The 25,868-nt window shown below is 48.6% G+C and overlaps 1 protein-coding gene across 11 annotated transcripts in view; it reads left to right on the top strand.

Annotated features, from left to right (window-relative positions):
- HDAC4 (histone deacetylase 4) overlaps positions 1 to 25,868 on the top strand; it is a 183,526-nt gene that overhangs the window by 80,436 nt on the left and 77,222 nt on the right. For all 11 annotated transcript variants that reach the window (XM_077180995.1, XM_077180996.1, XM_077180997.1 and 8 more), the window contains one exon: positions 15,276 to 15,520. In XM_077180995.1, the coding sequence (XP_077037110.1) occupies positions 15,276 to 15,520 (245 nt within the window). The remainder of the gene's footprint in view (positions 1 to 15,275; positions 15,521 to 25,868) is intronic.

The raw sequence follows: 25,868 nt of genomic DNA, 5'->3' as shown, positions 1-25,868 counted from the left end.
TGTCCAGGCTGCCACTCCAGTGGAACTGTGTATGTGTGAGTGCATTTAACCTCACAAATCATGTTTTGGGCTTCAAAGCCAGCTCAGATGTTCCAGAGGGAATGGCTCCTTGTCTCCCTGTCCTGCCTTTTGATAGTCTGTAGGATCTGAAAAGCTGCCAGCTTTTCCTTCTGGGAAACACCAGGCCTGACCTTCAACCAAAGGGAGGGCAAATCCAAGTGTTGTGCTGGCAAAGTACAACTGGAATATTATCAAAAAAATACCCCTAACCACACCCTACCATGTTTGGAGGTACCAAACTTTTTTATAGATGGAAAAAATAAAATTCATTTCACATTCCATGTAAATCCCTGATACAGGGATTTGTATATACTTATATATGTACAGATATGTATATATATTTGTATTATGCTTGTATAATCCCTGTCCCAGGGATTTATCATGTCTTGAATTAATGCTAAACAAAACTCAGATCCCTCTCCCCCATCCCTGTAACAGAGCCTCTAAAGCCTCAGGAGTTCAAAGCCCATTGGGTTAGGAGATAACACTGTGGAAAAGGCAGAAGGAAAGGCTGGTACTAAAAAATAAGTAAATAGATTTATAATAAAAAAAAAATATCTTTTGGGACCTTGAGGACTTTACCTTGGTGACCCCACGCTGGCATGGAGTAATCCTTAAAATTGCAGAGAAGGAAATTCTAGAATTTTCTGGAGTTTCCTTTCCAGGATGGCAGGGCAGGGAAAGGTTTGACTTCTGTTTGGGCTCTGGACACACGACCTGGCCATGTCCCAAGGCTGATCAGGGATGGGAGTGACACAGGGAAGGTGCTGGCTGTGTTGACACGAGTATCAGGTGTCCTGGGTGAGCAGCCAGGAAACTTCATCTGATTCCATGTGCAGCCAGACGTGCAGCTTGTCCCTGAGGAGCTGCTCCCCCTCTGTCTGTGCTGCAGGGCATTGGGGAGCCACCAGGAACACTCCTCTTCCTCTTGCTTTGGGAACATGCTGCAGTAAAGCAGCTTCTTCATTCTCATTCTCATTTTGTTCATTCATTCATCTTCAGTTTCTTCATGCAGAAAAAGCCAATTCTTTATTCACAAAGCTGATATTTATAGGAAATATCAGAAGGCACTGTGTTAGACCTAACTGGCTAACAATGCACTGACACTCAGTTTATTGGTCTGTAAATGGCCAGGGTGTGTGTCTGTCAAATCTCTCTATTTTTGGTTAGTTCACATATTTTGTTCACTGATTCCCATGGGACACATTTCTTGTTTATTACAGGTGCAAATGGTTCTCTTACCAGAATACCTTGTTGTGCTAACTGCTTTCATTCTTATGGTTTTTCACAGGGCAGTCACAAGCTAACTGCTAGCTTAGCTGGAGTAGCAGGGCCTAAACCATATTTTATAAGGCCTTTTTTTTATATCTCTACCTGTATGCAACAGGAACACGTGCATTAATCCACCCTGAAGGGGATTTCAGTCATTCAAGACCCCATTCCCCCCTCCCTTTCCCAAATACTTACAGGTGTCAGCTTTTCACTGTCAGGGTCAATAATGTGGGGTTTACTCATATCCCAAACCCCCCATATTTGTTGGATAATCTCTGTTTTCTCTTTAGTTCCAGCAGAAATTGCATTCCTGGGCACAGAGGGGGAGCTTTGGAATGGGGCTGCTGTTTGCTGGGTTGGAAAAGGCTCCTTGCAGCAGAGAAGTGGAAAATGCAGTTACTTGGCAGCTTGTCTCTGTACATCACCGAGCCCCACCAAGTTCCTGCAGCTTGTAAATACTCATATACTCAAATATTCATGGACTTTTGCCAAAAGGCTTAACAGTGTATACTATTCCACGTTGTCTGTATGCTTCTCCTTTGTGTTTTAGTTTCATTATTTCTTCCGTGTTATTTGGAAATCGTTTGGGCTTCAATGCAGAGATTTGGCTACGTGTTCTAACAAAGTTCCTGCTGCTGGTCAGGTTGCTGGTGCAGGAACTACACCAGAGTTCTGTTCCACAAGAGAAAAATGGCTTTTTAAGTGAGGTGCATGAGGGGACAGACAAATGAAAGTTACAGGTGATTTAAAAATCACCATAATATTAAGACAAATTGTAGTCATTTCAAAGCAGCTTTAGCTAGGGTTTGAGACATGACTCTCAAACTTTTAGCTAGGGTTTGAGTCCTGGAGCATGGTGGATATGAGGTTTTTGTGCAGTTTAGAATGCACTTTACTCTTTATCCCACAAAAGATGTTCTTGCACAGGATGGGAATTTCAGCTTCTGAGGAGCTGTTACATAATTCAGGGTGCCATTTACACCTTGGAATTAAATATTATGCTAGTTTCTACCCAAATGCTGCTTTAATCTGAAATCCTGAGCTGTGCATCTCTGGGTGGGTATGGCAGGTATGGAGGACAGGTTTCCTTTCCAACCCAAACCATTCCATGATTCTTTGCAGTGCATCACTCCAGGTTCTCCTTTACCTGTCAACAAATCCAGACTCCCTGGGCAAAGCAGTCTGAAGGAGTGCAGCATTTTACAGGAAGCTGAACTTGTTTATTCTTTAAGCCACTGCAAACCGGATCTCGGCAGAAATGCTAATTTTGAGAGGCTGATCTCCACGAGCAGCAGATATTTAGTCTTACACGCGCCAGATGGGTTTGCTGCTGGCATCACTTGTGAGATTATGGTCAAAACAAGGACAAATCCGCTACAGAATTCCAAGACCTGACTGAATAATTTTGTGTTTGCCTTCCCAAGGATCAGCTGGTTGTCACAGTGCTTTACTTTGTCACTGTCAGTGTGGTAAAGCTCCTTCAGGCATCTGAGATGGGCTGGCAGTGGGAGGAGAGGCCTTGCAGTGAAGGATCTCTCCCTCCTCAAGTTTCATTTACCAATAATTCTTCGTGTCTTTTTTATTTTTTATTAAGGTCATTGTAGAATATTTCCAAACTTTTGGGCCTGCAGGAGAGCTGGAGAGGGACTTTTTACAAGGACACTGAGTGACAGGACAAGGGGGAATGGCTTCCCACTGACTACCCCTAGCTTTTGCTGATCCTTTTCCCATTATCCAGGAGTATTCTGTATTTCCACTGGGATGATACAAAACCAAGCTGCTGCTGGTTCCGACGTCTCCCAATTCGTGTGCAGCGCTGAGGATTTCAGAAACAACGCTTTCCTTGAGCAGAAATCAAGGCAGATGGTAAAACCAAGTGACCTACAAAACATAACAAGTTTTCTCACCAGAAATGTACAGTACAAACAAATGTACTGTCACCTAAAAATACCGAGATGGCATTTCTGACAGAGTGATGATCGTACGGGGAAGTCAAAGTTTGGGTGAGGTCAGGAGTGAATTTTGCATCCTCTAAAAACACACTGGTGATCAAAGTGACTGTAATGTGCTTCAGCCTCTTGTTTCTTCCTCCTTGGGACTTGGTTTGCTTGGGTTTGTCTGGTTCTGTTGGAGCTGTAAAACAAGTTATTATGTGAAACTGCCTCTGCTGATGTGAATGTCTCGGTGTCTTGTGGCCAGCAGCACTGCTCTGGACAGCTTGTGTTATTTTCCTCTGAAAATTGCCCCAACTTCCTTTCTCTTGGTATCTCAGAGATCCATCCTCACACAGCACAGAATTGCAGAACCACTAAAACTGGAAAAGACTTTCTGAGTCCACCTGCTTCCCCAGCACTGCCACCACTAAATCATGTCCCCAAGTGCCACATCCACGCGGCTTTTGAACGCTTCCAGGGGTGGTGGCTCCACCACTGCCCTGGGCAGCCCATTCCAAAGCCTGACCACCATTTCAGGGAAGAAAGTTCTCCTGGTTCCTCCCCTGGCCCAGCCTGAGGCCGTTCCCTCTGCTCCTGTCCCTGTTCCCTGGAGCACAGCCCGACCACCCCTGGCTGTCCCCTCCTGGCAGGAGCTGTGCAGAGCCACAAGGGCCCCCCTGAGCCTCCTTTGCTCCAGGCTGAGCCCCTTCTCAGCTCCCTCAGCCCCTCCTGGGGCTCCATTCCCTTCCCAGCTCTGTTCCCTTCCATGGACACGCTCCAGCCCCTCAGTGTCCAGCTCCTGCAGCTTTGACAGCTCCCTCATTTTTCAAGCATCACTTCTGGACCTCAAGCACCTTGTGCAGGGACAGTGAGGTCCTTAGGAAATCTCCAGAGCTTGGGATCTGTGGCCAGGAGCTGGGGCTGTCTCACGGTCCCCGCCAAGGCAGGGCTCTGCAGTTCAAGGCCACTGCCCTGGGAGAAGCAAACTTGAGGCAAATCAGCTGTGAAGTGGAAACATGGGAATGGAAACAGGAGAAATCAGGGGAGGATTAGGCTGTGGTGATTGAAGGCAGCTTTATTTTGGGCTGGAAGCACTGATGCAGGATTGAACATGCTTGGAGTTTGGCTCCTTATCTCCCTTGTTGAGAGGGGTGGTCTGACACAGACATGTGCAGGAATCCATCTCTTTGCAAGACCTTTCTATATGCAAAAAAATGGTAATAATGGCATTTTGGAAATGCTGTTCCCTGTGTTGGCTCCTTGGGTTGATCAGCTGGGAAAGCAGAGGGGCTTTCATAGGCATCATGTCCTGTGGGCTTCTGGAACTTTGGGAGATGCATAGCCTGGGGTTCACCTAGAAAATATGGATACAGCAACCTGGGCTAGTGCAAGGTGTCCCCTGCCCATGGGACAAGCCCCATCCAACCTTGGACACTTCCAGGGATGGGGCAGCTGCTCTGGGCAGTGTTTTCACTCATGGTATTCTGTTCTATGAATATTTCAGCTGGTCTGGCTTTCCCCAGAAGAATGACTTGTTTCTGTAGTCTTTTGGAGGAATGGGCTCCTCAACCTGAGGGATGACCCTGCAGAGTGCAGAGCTTCATTAAAGCGCCCTGAAAATCAAATACAGTTAATGTAAGGTGTGGTTTGCTCAGTGGAGAAGGGATTAGCTGTGTATCAAGCAGAAGTTTTACCTACAGAACGTTCTGGTGGTGATTATCTGTATTCTTTGGAGCTTCTTTGCACAGTGTTGTGGCCAGGAATGCTGAAGCGAACCTGGATGTCCCATTTCCATCATTTCTTGCTAATACCCAGAGTGTGTAGTACTTCAGGAGGCAGCAGACAAGCCATTGCCATTGCCATCTCTCTCTCACTGAATCAATTTCACCTCCTTAGACTTGCTTTTAAAAGCCTTCCTCTTCAGCTTGCCTCCTGCAGCTGTTCCTCAGCTGCTGCCTGGATGTCCTTTTCATCTCTTTCTCCAACTTCCCAAGTGCCTTTTGTCCGTGGTGTCCTCCTAAGCCTCGCTCAGCTGAATCCCTGAACCCTCTTCAGCTCCTTTCCCGAGTCTTTTATCTTCTCCCAGTGCTCTGAAAAGTGACTCACTGTTATTTTGGGTACATATAGGAGCTCCATCCTTATATAGATATTTTATGTCTCTCACCTTCGGGCTTCTCACAGCATCCTGTTTCTTTTTGTGGAAGGATCAGGCTGCAGTCGACTCCTTGGCAGGGAAGTTTGGTGCCTGAACGTAGCTGGAGCAGAGTTGTAGCCTCCTACTGAAAGAGGCAGCCACCATTTAATTTGCCAGAATCCCTAAACCCTGTATTAGGTCCAAGTTTTGCAGCTGAAGTTGAATTTTTAAGCAAGATAATCCAGAATTTGTCAGAATTTCTGAGGGAGGACCTGCTCCCCTCTTGCTGGGGCTGTAGTAGGTGCAGTGTAGGTGTGTTGTGGTGTGGGAAACTGCTCACCATGCTCAGCAGGAGACCACCCAACTCAGAGCTTTTCATAAAAGAAATGTGAGGTTTCAGTCTGGAAGCTCCCAGGGACAAAATTAAGCTGCTCTCTGTGTTCATTCATGGAGGTGTTTGTTCCTTAGGAAGGCAAGTTTAAATTGAGTTGAAAAACAGCATTTAGAGAATCACAGAATTACAGAATGGTTTGGGTTGGAAGGAACCTTAAAGCTCATCCAGTGCCACCCCACTTCCACTGTCCCAGGCTGCTCCAAGCCTCAGTGTCCAGCCTGGCCTTGGGCACTGCCAGGCATCCAGGGGCAGCCACAGCTGCTCTGGGCACCCTGTGCCAGGACCTTACTGCCCCCAGCCAGGAATTTCATCCATCCCTGCCCTCTGGCAGTGGGAAGCCATTCCCTGTGTCCTGCCCCTCCGTGCCTTGTCCCCAGTCCCTCTCCACCTCTGGAAGGGGCTCAGGGGTCTCTCTGGAGCCTTCTCCTCTCCAGGTGAACATGCCCAGCTCTCCCAGCCTGGCTCCATCCTTTGACACCCTCTGGGCTTGTTCCAGCAGCTTCACATCCTTCTTATGCTGGGGGTTCCACAGCTGGAGGCAGCTCTGCAGGTGGGCTCTCAGCAGAGCAGGGTAGAGATGGAGAATCCCAGTGAGATTCCTTGTGAGAAATAATCCAAAACTCTTTACAACCATACCTGGGTTTAACCTGGTGTGTTGTTGTGTTAAAACTCACCTTCAAGCTGATCCCTGTGTGGCTCTGGCTCTGTTTGAGGAGCAGCACCTGGAAGGAAAATGCCACAGGCTGGGCAGGTTTTCAGCAGAAGCAGCACTGAGTTTTTGTGCCATGTCTGAGAGGCCACCTGGTGTCAGTGGTTTGGGGATAAATGCCAAGGGAGAGGAGCTCACTCTGAGCAGAGCCATCCGTGACGTGGGGAATCCTGGTCATCAGTCCTGATCACTGCTGCCATGGGGAGTGCAGGGAACATCTGCCCTCATCCTGCAGGATTTGGGGAGCAGCTTTCTGGGTTTTCATGTGTTCAGTTCATCTGCTGGGTCTTGGGGAGAAAAAAATGGAAAATGTCTGTTTTTTAAGAGAAATCTTAGCCCAGGTGTGTGTTTTGGTTTGTGTGTCCAGGTAGGGTAACCCCTGCCTGTCCCACCAGAATAAAAAGGTGTTTTAGTGCCATTTCCCTGTGCTCTCCGGGGGTTTGAATGGCTTGAAGTTACTTGAATTTCTCTAGGAAGCTGCCTGTGTTTGACAGTCTCTTAAAAGGCTTTTTTTGGGTATTTTAACATGCATCTTCATTATATTGATTGGACAACAAGCATGATCCTGGTCCTAACACAGCTGGTACCTGACTATATCCATTATTTGGATGTAAAGCCCTTCCAGAGGGGGCTACAGGAAGCTGTGGGCTTCTTGCCCATTTGGGTGGGCTTCTCTTCCACCATGGTCTGGATTTGTACTTAAAATTGCAGCCTTTGAGCTGTCTATGAGTTTTCAAAAGCTGTGGAACAGCATTCCTGTTACAATTTGCTGTTTAGCTGCTCCTTTTCCTGCTTTATTTTTGTTATGACGGAGGAGATGGCGTTGCACATTTTGGTCCTTGTTGGACAGCTGGGAGTCCCTTGGTTGGTGACACAAATGTACTCACTCTCCTGCTAGTAAGAACCATTTATTTGCTGTTTGAAATACAGTGAGACAGGAAATTCATCAGAATTTTATTTCACCTTCTCTTTTGGCAAAGGGTAATGACCTTAGGTTGAGGGAGGGCAGGGATGGATGGGATATTGGGAAGGAATTTTGCCCTGTGAGGGTGGGCAGCCCCTGGCACAGGGTGCCCAGAGCAGCTGTGGCTGCCCCTGGATCCCTGGAAGTGTCCAAGGCCAGGCTGGACATTGGGGTTGGAGCAGCCTGGGATAGTGGGAGGTGTCCCTGCCCATGGCAAGGTGGAATGGGATGGGCTTTAGAACCCAAACCATGCTGTGGTTCACCAGCTCATCACTGGCTTTATTCCTGCCATTGGAGAGCTCACCCCTTGGAAGGCTTCAGGGAAAACTCCAGAGGACCAGTGGGAATGTCCATCTGTTTGTCTAACCCCACCTTCGCTGGGAATTTCTCAACTCCCTCATCCTAACCCAACCAGGTGGAGGTTTTTGTTTTTTTTTTTTTTTTTTTTTCTCATGGGAAGTTTTTAATGTGTAATCTCAGAATGAGACTTTCTGGCTCCTGCTCCATCTCTTCCATGTTTAATTCTCTTCTCCAAAGTGTCATTTTCCCTTGAAGGAAGCTCAGAGTGAGATTAGAGAGAAGCATGTGAGAAATCCATGTGGGTTTGTCTCTACAGAAGTGCAGCTGGGCTTCCTTCAACTCTGCATTTTGTCCTGGGGATCTGCTGAGGGGAGAAGTTTCCTGTTCTGAAAGCAAGACAGATGGATCAAAGAGGTTCAGTTGCTGGGTAATGCCTGAAGCAAAGAGGCAGGTGAAATTACATTCCCAGGAATCACAGAATCCTGGAATGATTTGGGTTGGAAGGAACTTTAAACATCATCCAGTCCCACCCCCTGTCATGGGCAGGGACACCTTCCACTATCCCAGGTGGCTCCAAGCCCTGTCCAGCCTGGCCTTGGACACTTCCAGGGATCCAGGGGCAGCCACAGCTTCCTGAGCCTTTTAAGAAGAGCTGTACATTTGTTTTTGTTGTTTCCTGTTTTATTATTTATTTAGATGGGGATCTTTTTCAATGGAAACTCAAGTGGGTTTTGCTTATCCACTCTATGCAAGGAAACTGCCAGGAAAGGTTTCCCACAATTGTGTGAAATTTGAAATGAGAAATAGTCCAAGCCGACTCCTTTCATTCCATTATCTTTAATTTCACAAAAAGCTCTGGCTCCATTCAAGACACTCATTTGTTAGAGATGTCACTGATGAAACCAGCAAGGAGATAAAGTGGGATAATGGTTGAAGAGGAGGTGGAGAAACTGGAGTGTCTCCCTTTGGAGCTGCTCTGTCCTGCACAGGCTCATCTGTTGGAGACATCTCTGTTGGAGACGCCTGTGCCATCAAGGCTTTGGTGCTGGCCTTGAACTCTCCATGTTTTCATTAAGGAAATACCCCTGGATATTTATCCATGGGAGTTTATAATTTTCCAAACTCTGATGTCCTGCTCTGAGGTGAGAGGGGTTGGAATGAGATCCATTCTAGGCCAAGCCATTCTGAGATTCCTTGCAAATACTGGAAAATGTTACTGGAAAATATTGTTTTCTGTCTTTTGTGGATGTAGCTTGGTGGGTTTTCTTTTTCTTCAAGTGAAGAGACATTTTTTAATGCTTTAAATCTAAGATGGAGACAGTAGGATAAGTGGTCTACTCTTCAAGTTTTGGCTTCCATATCGTCATGAATAAAATTTCTGTGTAGGTTCCTAAGAAATGCTAATGAGGTCTGTTCAGGGCAGGAATTCGGCTCAGGAGAGCTGGATATGTAGAAATCCAGAATTCTGCACCCTGTTTCTGTCTCCAGGTCTCGATAGTAATCAGGGAGAAGTTTCCTTGCAATGAATGAGTGAGTGACATTTAAAGCTCCATCTGTTGCCTGCGGAGTGCTGCCTCACGACGTGTTTCCATGGCTGATGGGATGATTAATTTCAGTTCCCATTCACAGAGCAGGAAATATTCCCTGAGCAGGGAGTGACTCCAGCCCTCGCCGAGCTGCAGCGTGCGTGGAGCTCGTAGGAAACCTCTGCTGCTGTTTACTCCCAGCTTGTGCTCCCAGACAGGATCCAGGCTGCCTTTGCAGCCACCCACCTGGGCTGTCCCAAAATTCCTGAGCACTGCTGGGTGCTGATCTGCCTTTGGCCCAGCTGGGCTGTGGTGCTCAAGCTTGTTGGCTAATTCCAGCCCAGAATACCCTCCCTGGGATTCTGGTCCTTGCAAATGGGGTAACAGAGGTAAGAACTGAGTGAAACAGAAGGAACTGTTTCCTCCCGCTGTCCCATCCAGCAGGGGTTTGGAACCAGATGATCTTTAAGGCTCCTTCCAACTCAGGCCATTCCATAAATCTGTGATAGTTCTTTAATTTGGTGTGGACCCACGGAGGGGCAGGACTGTGCCCTCATCCTGCCCCCACGTCATGCTTGGTGGGATGTTGGTGTCCTGGAGCTGCCCTGCTGTGACCTGCTCCCACCACCTGCTCTTGGACAAGTTTGGGGTTCCTCTAGTCCAGCCTGGCACAATCTTGTCTAGAGAATAAAAATTCAGAATTGAGTGAAGCTGGTAACATGTTGTTCCCCCCTCTCCTATAATTTGTCCTTCTAGGTGGGATGTGTGGAGATGGAGCCAGCCCCGAGGGTGCTGTGCCACGGCTTCGTTCCGCTTCCCCACAAAATCCACTGCTTTTATCCAGCACTGCAGTCAGATACTGCAGCAGCTCAGTGCTATTTATAGCTCTGATCTCACCATCTCGCTGTGTTTTGGGGGGTTTTAGCAATTTGGGGAAGGGGAGCCCCGCTGGAAAAGGATCCCTGGGTCAGAGGGGATCCCGGCACTCCAGGACTGCCAGGAGGGGGGATGGATTTAATTCACAATAATCCAGTGATGCTCGACTGGCACACATCTTCCTGCCACAATAAACTACCTCAAGTGCTCCCTTGGCTGTGCTCAGAGTCAGCAGTAGCTGTTCACCTCCCTTTGCAGGCTGATTCTGAAGGAAAACTGGGGTGATGGGTTATAGGAACGGCATTTGAGGATTCAGAGCCGGCGTCACGCTCCCCATATGCCCAAGGCATTCCTGCCAGCAGCAACTTGGTGTTTAAATGTCTTTCAAAACACAGGGAATTATTTAAAAATCCAAAACTGTTGCTGGACACCAAGGACAACCCTGAGGAATAAAGTCAGGGAATAAACACAGGATTTTTTTGCTTTTCCCTGGGGATGAAAGAGCTGGAAATAATGCTGAGAGGGGGAGATCCATGCTCACACTTCCTCAACATCCCGCTGGGTGGTTCAGCAGGATGGGGATGATCTGATGGCAGCAGCCAAGAGTTTGGGATCCTGAGCACATCCTCTGGCTTTGTGTTTGCTTTTTGTGGGTGCCCAAAGGCTGACGTGCTGCTCCTGGCAGAGCCTGGCCCGAGGGCACGGCTGGCACAGCAGTAATTAAAAAGCAAACTCATTAGCTGGGAAAAAAAGCCCCAGCCAGGAAAGGATGGGATAGAGGGAGAAGCTGAGTCCATGGGCTCTGGAAAGCCCTGGCTGGGGAGTGTCAACCACCAGGAACATTTCATTCCTGGAGGGCAGTGATTTGGGAGGGCACCAGGCACTGGGGAGTCACTAGAAGAGGTTGGAATGCTCTTTTCTTGGGATTTTGGGAATCTTCCAGCCTTGCTCTGTCATGGGCAGGTGGGATGTGTCCTGGGAGCTGATTTTTTCCTCCAGCCTTGAGCAGACTCTGCTTCCCTGGGGTTTTGCAGCAGGTTTGGGGAGGTTGATGGGATTTCTTTCCCTTCTCCAAAGGGAATTGTTGAAGAAAGAGGAGCTGGGAAGGAGCTGTTTGTGTTCAGCGGGACTCGCTCTGTGCCAGAGGGAGAGAGAGCTCAGGGAAAGCATTTCCTGCACTTTCCCTTTGAAGGTGATGTTGGATTTCAAATGTGAGAGGCAGTTTTCTGTGCTGCTTAAATTTAATTAAAAAAAAAAGTATAAGAGCAAAGGAAAAAAAAAAAAAGAAAGGAAAGAGTAATTTTGGCCATAGCATTTGATATAAAAATCCTTCAGTTTTGTGTCTAGTGGAAAGTGTCCCTGCCCATGGCAGGGGGCTGGGATGTGATGGTCTTTAAGGTCTCTTCCAACAAAACCCCTCTGTGATTCTGGGATTCTGTGAATATTTTTTAAATTAACCTTAAGTAAAGGTTATGCTGAAACAAGGTTTGAATTTAAATACTTGTTTGGTGCATCTCATACTGAATTTTTGATTTAACATTTTAATGTGCTTTCAGGACTCAAACCTGTATTTCCATCCTTTAAAGACCAGCATGAAAATGCTGTTACAGAGAAGGGGAAGAAAATTCAATTACTACTGTTAGTTTTTATTGAAAAGTGTATTCACAGGTTTAGAGTGTCACCTTCCCCTAATCCCTTCCAAAACACTTGGGACTTATGGAGAAGGTATTTTCCATTTTGGAGTGTGGGAGAATCTACACATACAAAGTCCCCTGATAATGTCTTACGTGAAATGTAATGTCTTTATGTGAAATGTTTTTAATTTTTCCAGTGGAGCCAGGCTGGGAGAGCTGGGGGTGCTCACCTGGAGAGGAGGAGGCTCCAGGGACACCTCAGAGCCCCTGGCAGGGCCTAAAGGGGCTCCAGGAGAGCTGCAGAGGGACTGGGGACAAGGCATAGAGGGACAGGACACAGGGAATGGCTCCCACTGCCAGAGGGCAGGGCTGGATGGGATATTGGGAATTAGGAATTGTTCCCTGGCAGGGTGGGCAGGCCCTGGCACAGGGTGCCCAGATCTGGCAGCTGTGGCTGCCCCTGGATCCCTGGCAGTGCCCACGTTGGATGGGGCTTGAAGCAGCCTGGGCTAGTGGAAGGTGTCCCTGCCCATGGCAGGGTGTGGAATGGGATGACTTTAAGGCTCCTGCCAAGCCAATCCATCCTGTGATTCCATGATTAAATGCTTTTTGTAGAAAGTTCACTTTGCTTTCAGGTCAGAGATTGTCACTTCATTTCCCTGTGTTTGGGTTATTCCCCTCAGTGTGTTATGGACAAGCTGAGAGATGTCAAATTTCCAACCTCCACCAGCAACTGAGGGGGACTGAAGTGCTTTAGGTCTTCATTAACGTGCAGCGTGCAAGCAGGCTTTGATGTACAGCCATGTTTTATTTATTTGGGAAGGGAAACACCAGCAGAATGGTTCTAACTTGGTATAAAAATCATCGTAACGTGACCATGGAATTAAAATCAGGCTAACTTGACCACAGGAAAAAAATAATTCCCTATATGCCAAGGGGGGGGGGGGGGGGGGGGAAGAAATTTAAAGATTGATGGTTTTCTGTTCCTACAGGGAAGAAATAAAAGCAGGGAGAGACCGTGAGATAGTTTGTTATTCATAATCAGGATCTTGTCTCCTAATTCATGGCTTTGGCATTTCTCATGGCAGCCCTGAATGTCGTCTTTGTGCCTTGGCTCACGTCACGGCTCCGATTGTGCTCGTGCCTTCTGGAGGCAGGGCCTAGAAAAGCAATTTTCGAGTGTCCCATCAAACACTCCTGGAGCACAGGCAGGTTTTTGTTGTGGGGCTGTGTTCATTGAGCAGGGAGGGCTGGCTGGGGCTTGCCAGGGCTCTGGGGTCAGCGGCTCCCGGCGAGGCAAAGAGGGGAATTTTGGAGCCTGAAATAGCCAAGAGTCAGGGATGACGCAGCCTCTGCCGCAGCCCTGAATGGGAATTGTGGTCCTCATCCTTGCAGCTGTGGGGGGATGACTCCTATTGCATGGGAAATGGGAGACTGGGCAAGTTTTCTTAGGATTGTTTTCCATCAGGGGATGGCGATTTAAGGCTCTTTTTTGGGGAGTAAAGTGGGAGGAATGGATCTCAAGGCACAGTCACAAGTGGTAGGGTGTTCCTTCTGCCTGAAACTGGGTTGAGTTTTGCATGCTTGGGAGGGTTGGGGGTGTTCAGCCTGGAGAGGAAAAGGCTCAGGGAGAGCTCAGAGCCCCTTCCAGTGCCTGAAGGGGGTCCAGGTGAACTGGAGAGGGACTGGGGACAAGGCCTGGAGGGACAGGACACAGGGGAACATGTGGGATCCCAGAATGGTTTGGCTTGGAGGGACCTCAAAGCCCATCCAGTCCCCCATGGACAAGGACACCTTCCACAGTCCCAGGTGGCTCCAAGCCCTGTCCAGCCTGGCCTTGGACATTGCCAGGGATCCAAGGGCAGCCACAGCTGCTCTGGGCACCCTGTGCCAGGGCCTGCCCACCCTGCCAGGGAACAATTCCTAATTCCCAATATCCCATCTATCTATGCTCTCTATCAGTTAAAAACCATTCCCCACTGTCCTGTCCCTCCATGCCTTGTCCCAGTCCCTCTCCAGCTCTCCTGGAGCCCCTTTAGGCTCTGGCAGGGGCTCTGAGGTCTCCCCAGAGACCTCAAACACAGTGTTAAGGTGAGTTTGAGTGCTTATCTCTGGGTCAGAGTGTTCTGCTCTCCCCAAAATCCCTGGCTGTGGCTTGGGAATCAATCCATGGCAAAGAATCTCGCTGTGGTCCTGCTGGGGAGAGAGAGGAGCAGAGAAAAGGCCACAGGAAGGAAAACAATAGGGAAGTGGAGGGAAGAGCTTGTGGGTTGAAAAATAGCAACACTTCCAGTAATGTGACCTTTTGCCGAAAATGTTTCCATCAAAAAAAGAAAGTCTCCTCCTCCTCCTCCCTGGCTGAGCTGGGTGCAGGGAGGGGTGAACATGCTCCTGGACCTCTGCTCCATGAGTATTTGGGAAGAAAAACCCTATGAAAACTCTCTCCCTGGGATGGATAAAATTAATGTCCTGACAGAGGATATGGAGAAAAAAATCCCCACTTTTGTTTTCCAGTTTTGCTGAAGCTCAGTGTTTCTGAGGGATTAGCCTTTGTTATCCTGTAAATGATGTTCATTCAAAGCTCTCAGCAGAGTTATTGAGGGATTGCCCCGGAGATAGATAGAGAGAGAGAGAGAGAGAGAGAGAGAGAGAGAGAGAGCAAATGTTGCTAATACAGAATACCCGTGAAAGGCAGAACTGTCACTCAGGTGGAATTCAGAAGATTTTTAGTCATTCATGGCGTGGCAGTAATTTATTTTTTTTTAGGAGAAACAAGCTGTGTTCAGTGATTGCAAAAGGGGGGTTGTGGCTTGTCACTGCCAGAGGGCAGGGATAGGTGGGATATTGGGAAGGAATTGTTCCCTGTGAGGGTGGGCAGGCCCTGGCACAGGGTGCCCAGGGCAGCTGTGGCTGCCCCTGGATCCCTGGCAGTGCCCAAGGCCAGGCTGGATGGGGCTTGGAGCATCCTGGGACAGTGGAAGGTGTCCCTGCCCATGGCAGGGGTGACACTGGAGGAGCTTTGAGGTCCCTCCCAAGGCAAACCAGTTTGGGATTTATTATACAACAACACATCATGGTTTTTGCGAGTTTCTTAAAGGGAGAGTGTCATGTTCCTGAGCACGGCAGTCCATCAGTTCATCCATGACAAGTCAGGATTAATGCTTTCTGTGAAGTCTCAGATTACTCTTTATCCTCCTCATTTCCAGTGGTGCTGGATGAGTGGAACAGAGCTGTGTGTGTTTGGGAGGCACGGATGGGTCACACACGATGCTCTTTGCTTGTCGCAAACACACGGGTTTATAGGAGGTGCTGCCTGGTGGAAAACCTGTTGATCCCTGAATTCCTGTAGTCCCTGGTTCCCCCTAAGGTAATGGTGTGAATTTTATGGTGCTGCTCTTGATGCAGGCCACGGTTGCTCCATCCTTTGCTGGATGAGGAGCATGCTGACCCCGCTCTCGTGCTCTCCCCGCAGTTGACGTGAGCACAGCCCTGCCCTTGCAAGTGGCGCCCAGCTCGGTGCCCATGGACCTGCGGCTGGACCACCAGTTCTCCATGCCGGTGACGGAGCCCACGCTGCGGGAGCAGCAGCTGCAGCAGGAGCTGCTGGCCCTCAAGCAGAAGCAGCAGATCCAGAGGCAGATCCTGATCGCAGAGTTCCAGCGGCAGCACGAGCAGCTCTCGCGGCAGCACGAGGCGCAGCTGCACGAGCACATCAAGGTAAGGGGGGTCGGGGACGAGGGGATTGGGGGATTGTTGAGGTTGGAAAGGCATTCCTGGATCATCCATTCCAACCACCAGCCCAGCAGTGCCATTACGGTCTCCAGGTGCTGTGTCCCACACAACTTCTGAGCAATTCCAGGTGTGGTGAGTCTACCACTGCCCTGGGGAACCTGTTCCAACAGCTGGCCACTGTTTCAGGGAAGATGTTGTCCCTGATCTCCAGTCTAAACTTTCCCTGGCATGGCTTGAGGCTGTTTCCTCTTGTCCTTGCTCTCCACCCTCCTCTCAGGGTGCCAGAAGGTCACCTCTGAGCCTTCTTTTCTCCAGGCTGAGCCCCTTTCCCTGCTCCCTCAGCCTCTCTTGGGGCTGTGTTGCAGCCATCTTTTATGAAAAATCCTTTCCTTAGAATTTTTCCTCCTGAGAAGCTGAGAGGCCTCAAGAACAAAATGTAAACATTGATTATCTGCTGCTGTGGAATGCAACAGGTGGATCTGTGATTGGCCCATGTTGGTTGTTTCTAATTAATGGCCAATCACAGCCCAGCTGGCTCGGACAGAGAGTCTGAGCCACAAACCTTTGTGATCATTCTTTGCTATTCTATTCTTAGCCAGCCTTCTGAGGAAATCCTTTCTTCTCTTCTTTTAGTATAGTTTTAATGTAATATATATAATAAAATAATAAATCAAGCCTTCTGAAACATGGAGTTAGATCCTCGTCACTTCCCTCATCCTGGGACCCCTGTGAACACCATCACAGGACTGCAGCCCTGTCTAGGTTTGAAAAGCCAGGTGTCTGCTAAGGAAGGCAGGAGCCTCCCCTGAAATGGAAAAATATAAACCCCCTCCTTCTGAATTGTTATAAATTTGAAATTAAGGGGCTCTCAGGCAAAATATGGGAGCAAGAATAAGAGTTCTTTATTAGGGAAGAAAATAAAAGGATAAAATAAACAATGCAGTACAGTAGAACAACACTGACAGAGTCAGAACCCAACCTGACACCCTGTGGGTCAGGGTGTTGGTGGCAGTCCCATTGGAAATGTGGCTGCAGCCCTCCTGCAGTGTCAGGGCTGGTTCTGCTAGAGCAGGGATCCTGTAGAAAGGTGCAGTCTCTTCCTCTGCAGATCCAGTGGAAGGAGAGGCAGCTGCTGTTCCTCTGGAAAATCCAGTGCAGAAGCTGTGCTGGTGTTCCAGAATCTCCAGATTATATCCAGGTAGGAATGCTTGGCTCCTCCCTCTGGGCTCACATCTCCCAGTGGGATGCTGTCATTCTTATCAGCCATGCAGTGACATTCAATAGCCTGTTATCAGCAGATATCTCCCCAGAGGGAGGATTGGTTGTGGAAGAGATAAGGAAAACTGCCCATTTAACAGAAGACAGCTGCCATCTGGATGGCAAATAGAATACAATTTGCCTGGCAATCCAGGACAAGCCCCTTCCCAGCTCCATTCCCTTCCCTGGACACAGAAAATGCCTCAATGGATTTGACCCTGGCAGGAAGTTACCTGCTCCTGTGCTCACACATTTTGGGAGTGGTGGCACAGGAACTTCTCGTTGGATGTTTGCCATCAGCACAAGCTGCAGGCTGAGCGTGTGGGCCGTGGTGGGGCTGCAGGAGCAGGGAGTGCAGGGGCAGTGCCTGCAGGTGGGTCTGGACACACTCAGATTTTGGGAGTTAGGCACCAGGCAGGTGCTGTGCCCTGCGTGGGACAGGGAGGAAACACCAGGCAGGGTCAGTGGGCAGTCCAGTGTGAAGGATGGCTGTTGCAAGTGAAAACATGAGACATTATATAAATATTTCCCAGTGCTGGACTATTGCTATGGCAACGTAAGCTTTCCGAATTGGTAATAAGCTTCTTTTTTCAAAGGGGGATTAGTGCTGCACATGGTAAATAGCCTTAATGTAATATTAAAAAGCAACCTCGATTCAACCTTATATAACTTTCATTTCAATACAAGATGCATGTCAGAGTGGGGAAGATGGGATTAAAAGTTAATGGGGTGTTATTTACAGACTTCTTAGTACAGAAAGGAGCTGGGCTTTGTGAGAAGTGTCCCTGTTTGAAGCTGGATTAATAGCAAACATCCCTGTGCCTTGGTGAGTCCTCTGTGCTGTGGCCAGGGCAGAGGTGAGGAGTGCCTGGGTGTGAATATATTTATATATGGATGTACAGTGTGTGCATCTCTGGGTGTGTGTGTGGAACATTTACATATCCCCATGTTTCTGTGGCTGCACATTTGCCCACGGCTGGCACAAGCATTTGGGGTGGGGGAAGAATGGGGAATTCCTGTGACAAATACTTCCATTATTCCCTTGTAATTGTCCATGCCTGTAGTTATTTGTCTATGAAAAATCAGACATGCTTGTTCCCATTTAATGGCCAAGCTCAAAGCAGTGGTGATAGGAACATATTTGCTCTCATTTATGTCAAAGCTTTGACTGACTCTGCTCAAAATCTCTCTAAGGAGGAAGCTGAGCTTGAATTTTGAGATGCCACAGCGTATCCAGCCCTTTAGGTAATGAAGTTCTTCATCTTGTGTGTAAGCTTGGCTAAATCAGAGCCTTAAAATAGGGATGGTATAATCCTGTACCAAAGGGTGGCCTGCAAGGTGATCTCTGAGGGTAGTGAGTGTGTCAGTGGGACCAGAGTTGCTTTAAAAATCAAACAGCCGCTCATTGAAATAAACCCTGTGATGCCTCACAAAGAAAATGTGCCCCACACACACTACCCCAGTGCGTACGGTGGTGCATTTTCTCTGGGAAAACATCCTGCTTGTCTCTATGTGCCAGAATCAGCCCACATTTAGGTGACTCTTAGAACTGGCAACTGTGTTAAGTCCAGTGGCTGTGAGTGCAGGGAAGCAATTATTTTGCCCAGAAAATTAAAATATATAACTTTAAATTTGGACTTAGAGCTGGCCAGCTCATGAAGAAAGCAGGGCGGGGATGTTAAAGCAAATAAAACCCATTTATCTTCTGCAAGTGAAGCACTGGAGCTGTGCAGTTTGATATAGAAACAGTCCTGAGTGAAGATGCAGAAGTCTTTTTGGTGAAATTTATTTGTTTTTTGGTTTGTTTTTTTTTTTTTTAGTACCATGTGCACACCGGCATGAACACCCCATGGCAGGGATTGGGAATCGGTTGAGCTTTGAGGTCCCTCCCAACCCAAACCATTCTGTGATTCTGTGATAATGTTAAACCCAGAATTGCTTTGGAAACTGCTTCAGTGAAGGGGAAAGAATTTCTGCATTTTACTCTGTTCTGTGTATGTCATGCTGTCTAGAATTGATTACTTTGGCTTTTTCCCCTATAGCCTGGCATCCACCATTTTAATCAATCAGTGCAAAGCATTTATTTCATAAAATCTCTGAAAGATTTGGGTTGGCAGGGACGCTAAGGATCATTTAATTCCAACCTCCTGCCATGGCAGGGACATCTTCCACTGTCCCAGGTGGCTCCCAGCCCCAATGTCCAGCCTGGCCTTGGGCACTGCCAGGGATCCAGGGGCAGCCCCAGCTGCTCTGGGCACCCTGTGCCAGGGCCTGCCCACCCTGCCAGGGAACAATTCCTAATTCCCAAGATCCCATCCATCCCTGCCCTCTGGCAGTGGGAGCCATTCCCTGTGTCCTGTCCCTCTATGCCTTGTCCCCAGTCCCTCTGCAGCTCTCCTGGAGCCCCTTTAGGCCCTGCCAGGGGCTCTGAGGTGTCCCTGGAGCTTTCTCCTCTCCAGGTGAGCACCCCCAGCTCTCCCAGCTGATGAAGCTTTCAAACAGCTCCTTTGTTTCCAGTGTTGACTTTTTTGCTAGTACAGGAGAAGTCATGCTTTGGGGTTGTTTTATTTCTTTTACTGCCGTGGTGTTGGTGGGAGCAGAGGAACTGGTCTGACTTGACAGGAACTGAGTAGGGCTGAGCACCCCTCCGTGCCATCCCCCAAACAAAGCAGGAGTGTGAGGAACACTTCAGTGAGTGAAGTTTGGCCTGGAAAATGCTGGCATGATTGACTGTTTTTCTATCCCAGTAGATAACTTTTTCCTATGGAGAGCTGAAGTTTTGGCTTTTTCCAGAGCTTGGAATTGCTTCCATCAGCTCAGTTTTAATCATCTTACCCAGTGCAGGAGGAGAAGGCGATGACTGCCTGAACATGTGATCCTTTCCCCAGCGTGTCCCAGTCCTTGCTTTTATAGACATTGTGTTTTGGCCTTCACATAAAAGTGCCAGATTCCCCAAGATGGTGCAAGGTGGAGAGAGCCAGGAAATGAGTGAAACAATATTTGTGGAAGGGCTCTATAATGGACACAGAGCTTGGCACAGGGGAGGAGTGGGAGAAAACACAGGCATGGAGAGAGAGATGGAAGAAGGGGGGAATGGCTTTGAACTGAAACAGAGTAAGTTTAGATTGGGTATTAGGAAGAAATTAGTGATGAGGCACGGGGCTTGGAGCAAACTGCTCCAGTGGGAGATATCCCTGCTCACAGCAGGGGTTGGAATGGGCCGAGCTTTGAGGTCCCTCCCAACCCAAAGCGTTCTGGGCGATTCTGTGAAAACCCTGACATGTTTGGAGAAAATAAGCCAAGCCTTTAGAAGGCTTCACTGCACAGAGCAGGGCAGGCTGTTCCTATCACAGCTGCAGAGCAGCTCTGCAGATTGCCCAGGCCTGCCTCCAGAAAGAACCGAGGGAGAGGCCGGAGGCTGGAGGCACCCACGCTGCTCTTCTCTCCAGTAGCCACTCACTTTCAGCCAGGTGGATTTTCCACTCTTCCATGCATTCACCAGTTGTGGGACAATATTTATGGCCTTCAAATCTGCCTTCCTGAGCAAAACCAAGATGGAATAAGGGGTCTGGCTCTCGGATGAGACGGTGGAAAGCCTCTCCGCAGGTCCCGCTGAGAGCTTTGCCTGACCTTTGGTCGCGGAGGAGCAGGCAGGGAATTTTTTCCTTTGTGAGTCACTCATTCCCAGCCAAGATCAGCTGGAAGTTACCAAAAGCTTTTCCTTTTGCCCTTCTGGTCAAGGGCTGGATGGAGGAGGCGCAGGATGGGCGCTTTGGCAGGGCCAGAGGCGCCTCGGGTGCCGTGAGCTCACAGGGAGGGAGGGAGGGAGGGAGGGAAGGACGTCGTGGGGAATGTGCTTCATGTGCTGTGTCCCAGCTTGGAGCAGGGCTATTCCCAGCTCCGGCTGTTTTACAGCCACAGCCACAGGAAACTTCTCGGGGATGCTGACGCACGTTGGTGGTGGGATGAGAGCACAGAGAGGCAGCTGAGCCTCTCAGCTGAGCCTCCCAGCTCCTTGTGGGCCTGAAGTCCTCACCTGTGGCTGTGCAATCCCATTCCCAGTTTTCCCACCCTCTGAGAAAGGACTGTGTGCATCCCTAGCACAGGGAGTGCTGGGCTGTATGTCCAGCACAGACAGGATGGACAGGGAAGCAGCAGCAGGGAAAGAAGCTTTGTGAAGATGTTTGCTGTGCAGTGATCCTGAAATTGTTCTTTTTCCCTTGACAGAATGAATTCCTACAATGAGTGAGAGATAGTAACACATCTGAGGGATCAGCCTCTTGTTCAGAGACACGGGGTGAAACTCCCGGGCCATTCCTTTGGTTTCAGGGAGTGAAAATCTTGCAGGAAATCTTCCAGACAGATTTTGCTGTGTTGTAAAGAAATGTAATTCTTTCCCAAAGATGTCTAGACTTGATAGTTGTCATGCTGATGCTGAGGGGAGAAACTGCTCCTTGCTTTCATGTGGAGCCACTGCCCATGGAATGGCAGGTTTGCCTGCAGGATACCCCTGGAGCTTCTCAAGGTCAGGCTGGATGGGGCTGTGGTGAAGGTGTCCCTGCCCATGGCAGGGAGTGGAACTGGATAATCTTTAGGATACCTCCCAGCCCAACTTAACCCAACCCAACCCAATCCAACCCAACCCAACCCAACCCAACCCAACCCATTCCAATCACATTGTCCTTTAGTGGGGCTGCTCTCACCATAGCTCTGCCAGTGCCCAGTGCTTCTCTTTGGTGGCCTCTCCATGTTGAGTCCATGTTGATTCCATGTTGATTCCTGCTCAGCAGGGAAAGCTGGGCATATTTCAGTTTTGCTGCTAGGGTTGGTGTCATCTGCTGATCCCCTGTGGCACCTTCCCCATGTCCCCAGGGATGCTGCCGGCAGCACCATGGCTCCTGCAAAGCACCTGCTTGCCTTGGGCTCTGGAAGGGCCAATTTCCATCCCATCCCTGATATCCCAGCTCCCATTCCTGGGCCTGTCTGCTCTGTGCTGTCTTCCTGCAGCAGATGCTGTGGAGGGGCTCCCTCTGCTCGTTTTTGTGCCGTTGTTCCGCAGCACGCCCGTCCCTCACAGACTGCGTCCCTTTCAAGAGGAACTTGAAAAGCCCAGCGATACCAGGTGTCCGCCTCTGTCTGGATTCTGGGATGACAGGAATTATTCATCTTAGGAAGCTGCAGCTGGGTACAGTCAGTGGTAAAAGACCAGACTGAACATTTTGTGCCTCGTTACTACTCGAACGCCTTGGAGCTCGCGCTATTTCCAGACGGCTTCCTGTTCTTTCTTAGTGACCTTGCCTTGCTTTTCTGGCACACCGAGCCCACTCCAAAACTTACACCTTAGATCCTGCAAAACTTAACTTCTGATGGAAGCAACCCTGGGGAAAACTTTTGGAAGATCAGAGCATTTGCTCCCTTTGAAGGGGGTGGGTGGTGACTTTTTGTCAGCCTCAAAGTCAGGATCTTTTGCAAGAGCGGTGAGGACAAACCTGCACACGGAGGGGTTGGTTCTGTCAACAAATCCATGGAGCAGCTTCTACCCCATCTCTTGGTGGAAGGAGTCCTGCATCAGGCTGGGATAATTCAGGCATCTTACTGCCATCCAAGCACTGCTGGTGGTGTCGGGAGTGAAGCTGGAACGCTCATCCAGGGAAATTTGTCTGCTTTGGGCCTTACAGAGCTACTGGAAATTGGTAGAAGAAATGTTTCCTTTTGGTTTCTTCTGAGATGGGCCATGGTAGGTTGGCTGGAAGGAACACAATGGGAACTCTGGATTTTTCTGGAGTAAAATACGTGTGGGGCACTGTGACTATTTTTTTTGTCAGTTTAGAGTTTCAGAGTAAATGGTGGCGGAAGAGATATTTTGGCAGTTCCCACACCCGAATGTTCAATTCCAATTTTATCTTAATTTTGAACTTATGAAATAATTGGAAGTAATCAAAGAGAACACAGAGAATCAGGGCAGGAATAAAAAAATACACCACTGGATGCTGTTGTTATGCCAGAAATATTGGCCTGTTAATGTACACCACTGCTGATCCATTCATGTCCAGAAATGTGGAATTCCTGTAATACCCAAAACACCCCAAAACAGTTCACAGAGGATGTACCTGCTCCTTCAAGGACCGAGGTCTCATCACTTACTTAGCATCAAACATCTAGGGCTCCTCCTTTACAGGACTTTATGTGGTTTCTTGGTTTACAGGGATTGGTTTAAGTCAAATTTTCTGATTTACTTATTGCCATCCATGCTGGAATGGGCACTCCCTGCTCCTGATTCCCCCCCCCCCCCTTCAGCAATAATCATGTAAAGCCCACCAGAGGCAAACTCAAAGGAGTTTTCCTCACCTTTAAAGGGGAAAATTGGAGGAGGAGCTGAATGTGCTGGATACTACAAATGGAGCTTGCTGCTTTCTGGGAAGGCTGTTGGATATTCTGCTTCTGGAGGAAGGGAAAAGTTAGGCTGGAGTGGGAGTCAGGCAGCAAGAGGCTCACGCAAAAGTGCTGAACCTCTCCCAGTGCTGAACTTTTGCAGGTATTCAGGGCTCAGAGGGCTTCCAGCCTTTTGGGAGAGGTAATGGCATGGAAGGGAGACTAGGGTACAAAATTCCATATCCATATGTAAAGCAGCCAAGGTAAAAACATGGGATCTTGTCATGGCGTGAAGGGAACCTTGCCGTCATTCCCGGTCCTGGAGTCGGTTTAGCCTCATAAACCTGAGCACCAGACGTTCTCAGTAGGATGTGTCTGACTGAGATCACTCTCCTGCCCAGGGAGCTGCTGGCTGGAAGGGATCATTTCCCTGCAGAAAATTCCCTGCCCATGGGAATTTCTGGCATGGGTTTAGCTGGCTCTCAGCTGCCCGGTGGCGGGAAGGGGGCACGTGGGATGCGTATCCCAGAAAAGAGATGAGAGGTGCTCCTTCTCCCAGATCTTTGTGTCTTGGCTGCTGCTGGAAGTCATGATGTTTCGCCCTCCGTGTCTCCAGCACAGCTGATTTATTCTGCCTGGTGCTCCAGGAGATATCCCAAACACGCCGCCACGGAGCCAAGAGAGCAGATCCTGAAACTGGAGCCACAGCCCGAGACTTCAGTAAACAGGATGGGGGAACATGAGGCACAGAGTCCAGCCAGCGTTGGGATCACTGTGAAACAGCCCAACAGAGCAGTGCTCCCAGAAATCCAGCTCCCAGAAATCCCAGCACCTGTGCTTTGCTTCCACCCATAGCCAAGGGTTTTTCAGGGGATGATTTGATGTGTGCTTTCTTGGATAGTTTTTCTTCATCCTCACCTACAATTTGACTTTATTTTTACAGAGCCTGAGCCCAAAGATCATTTTGAATACCTGATTTAAACCCCCAAAACTTTAGAATTTGGCCAGAACAGGTGGCAGAAGGGCTTTTCCCTGATCTCCCCCCGTGCTGGGGCTGAACTCGGGTGTGGATTGAGATGCAGTTGGGAGCTGGACACAGCAACTTTGCATGCCAGGGAGTATCTGTCAGCCAGAAGTGTTCCAACTTCTGTTCACCCAGGCTTGTGCTTATCTCCACAATTATTTTGCTCTCCCTTTCACTAATTGCTGCTATTCAAAATGTCTCTTATAAACACCCAGGAGCCAGTCTGAGCTGGGGGGGCAGGAAGGATCTCTTTGCTTGGCTTCTTGTTTGGCATCTGGAGGAGTGGTTGTGGAAGTCCTAATGCAATGTGTCTCCATGAAATCCATCCTGGTTCTCTCTGGGAAATGGGATCTTGGTGTCAGCACTCCACGCTTCCTGGGAGGGCACTGCAAAGACTAAAGAGAACCATTTTAGCTGCATTTCCTTTAAAAAGAAGTTTCTCTGTGACAGTGTCCATGCTGATAAGGTGTCAGTCCTCCTCCCAGGCAGACAAGCTGGAGCTCTGAAGACAACTGAGGAGTGTGGTGGCAAAATCCTCTGGATAGCTGAGTCCTCATGGTAGGCTGACGGTTGATAAATACCTGGAAATGCTCTGCATCCTCCCTGTTACCTTTATTAATATTAATTTATGCTAAAGGAGCACCAGCAACACTAACTGCAGGTACAGTTGAACATTTGTGCAGTTTTCAGAAATAGTGGGAGCAGTGACATTAAATATATGCAGGAATCCCCATAGTTATGAATATTTACAAATATTGATTTTGGCAAGAGCACCTAATTTGGATGTTCTGAGCTCCCTAATGCAGTGTATGTGTGTCTGTCACACAGTGCTCCTCAGACTCAGGGCTGAGTTAGTCTCAGATTCAGGGATTTCCCTCTGTGAATCACTTTGTAATGAAATTTCAGTGTTTGGGAAATACAGTTGGGGAATAAACCCCCTGCCCCAGCTGCATGTGGTGAACACACAGGGTCTGAGTGGGCAGTGCCTGTTCAAATTTGCCTCTGTTGCTTTAAATGAACCAGTAACTGATGTTTTTCCTGACACCCCAACAATCCCACCCTGTGCATCCCTGAGAGCATTGTCCAAATGCTCCTGCAGCTCTCTCAGCCTGGGCCCATGCCCATTCCCTGGGGAGCTTGGGCAGTGCCCAGCATCCTCTGCGGGTAGAACCTTTTCCTGATCTCCAGCCTAAATTTTTGTCTTCCCATAACATTCCTGGTAAGTGTGGAGAAATAACCCTGAGAAGACACCCGGATCGGTTTTCTGCTTTTGTTTTCCCAGGCTACAGCAGACACCAACAGTGATTTCTTTTCATTCTTCATGGGTACAATCAGAGATGTGGCTTTATTATTTTATTTTTTATTTTTTTTTTTTCAACTTTGAAGCCATTTGAAAAACTATATAAAGAATAGGCTTTGTGGAAACTGGGGTCAAAATGAGCAGAGACAATACATCCCTAATGAAACTTCCCTAAACCATCCAGCGACAAATTGGGCTTTTCATTCCCATTTCACTCCAGATGTCAATGAAAGCACAGCTCCTTCTAAAGCAGCCTAATGTATGTAAACCATCGCAGGAAGCAGAGCCTGCAGAGCCTAGGAGACTGCAGATGGAGAGAAAAGGCTCCTGATTCCATAAAAATAACAAAACCTGTTTTACCATATTGTGCATTAAATATT

The sequence above is a fragment of the Agelaius phoeniceus genome, chromosome 7 (genome assembly GCF_051311805.1).
Source record: "Agelaius phoeniceus isolate bAgePho1 chromosome 7, bAgePho1.hap1, whole genome shotgun sequence".
Lineage (NCBI taxonomy): Eukaryota > Metazoa > Chordata > Aves > Passeriformes > Icteridae > Agelaius > Agelaius phoeniceus.
Note: the sequence above shows the minus strand (reverse complement) of the source record. Positions and strands in the feature narration are given on the sequence as shown.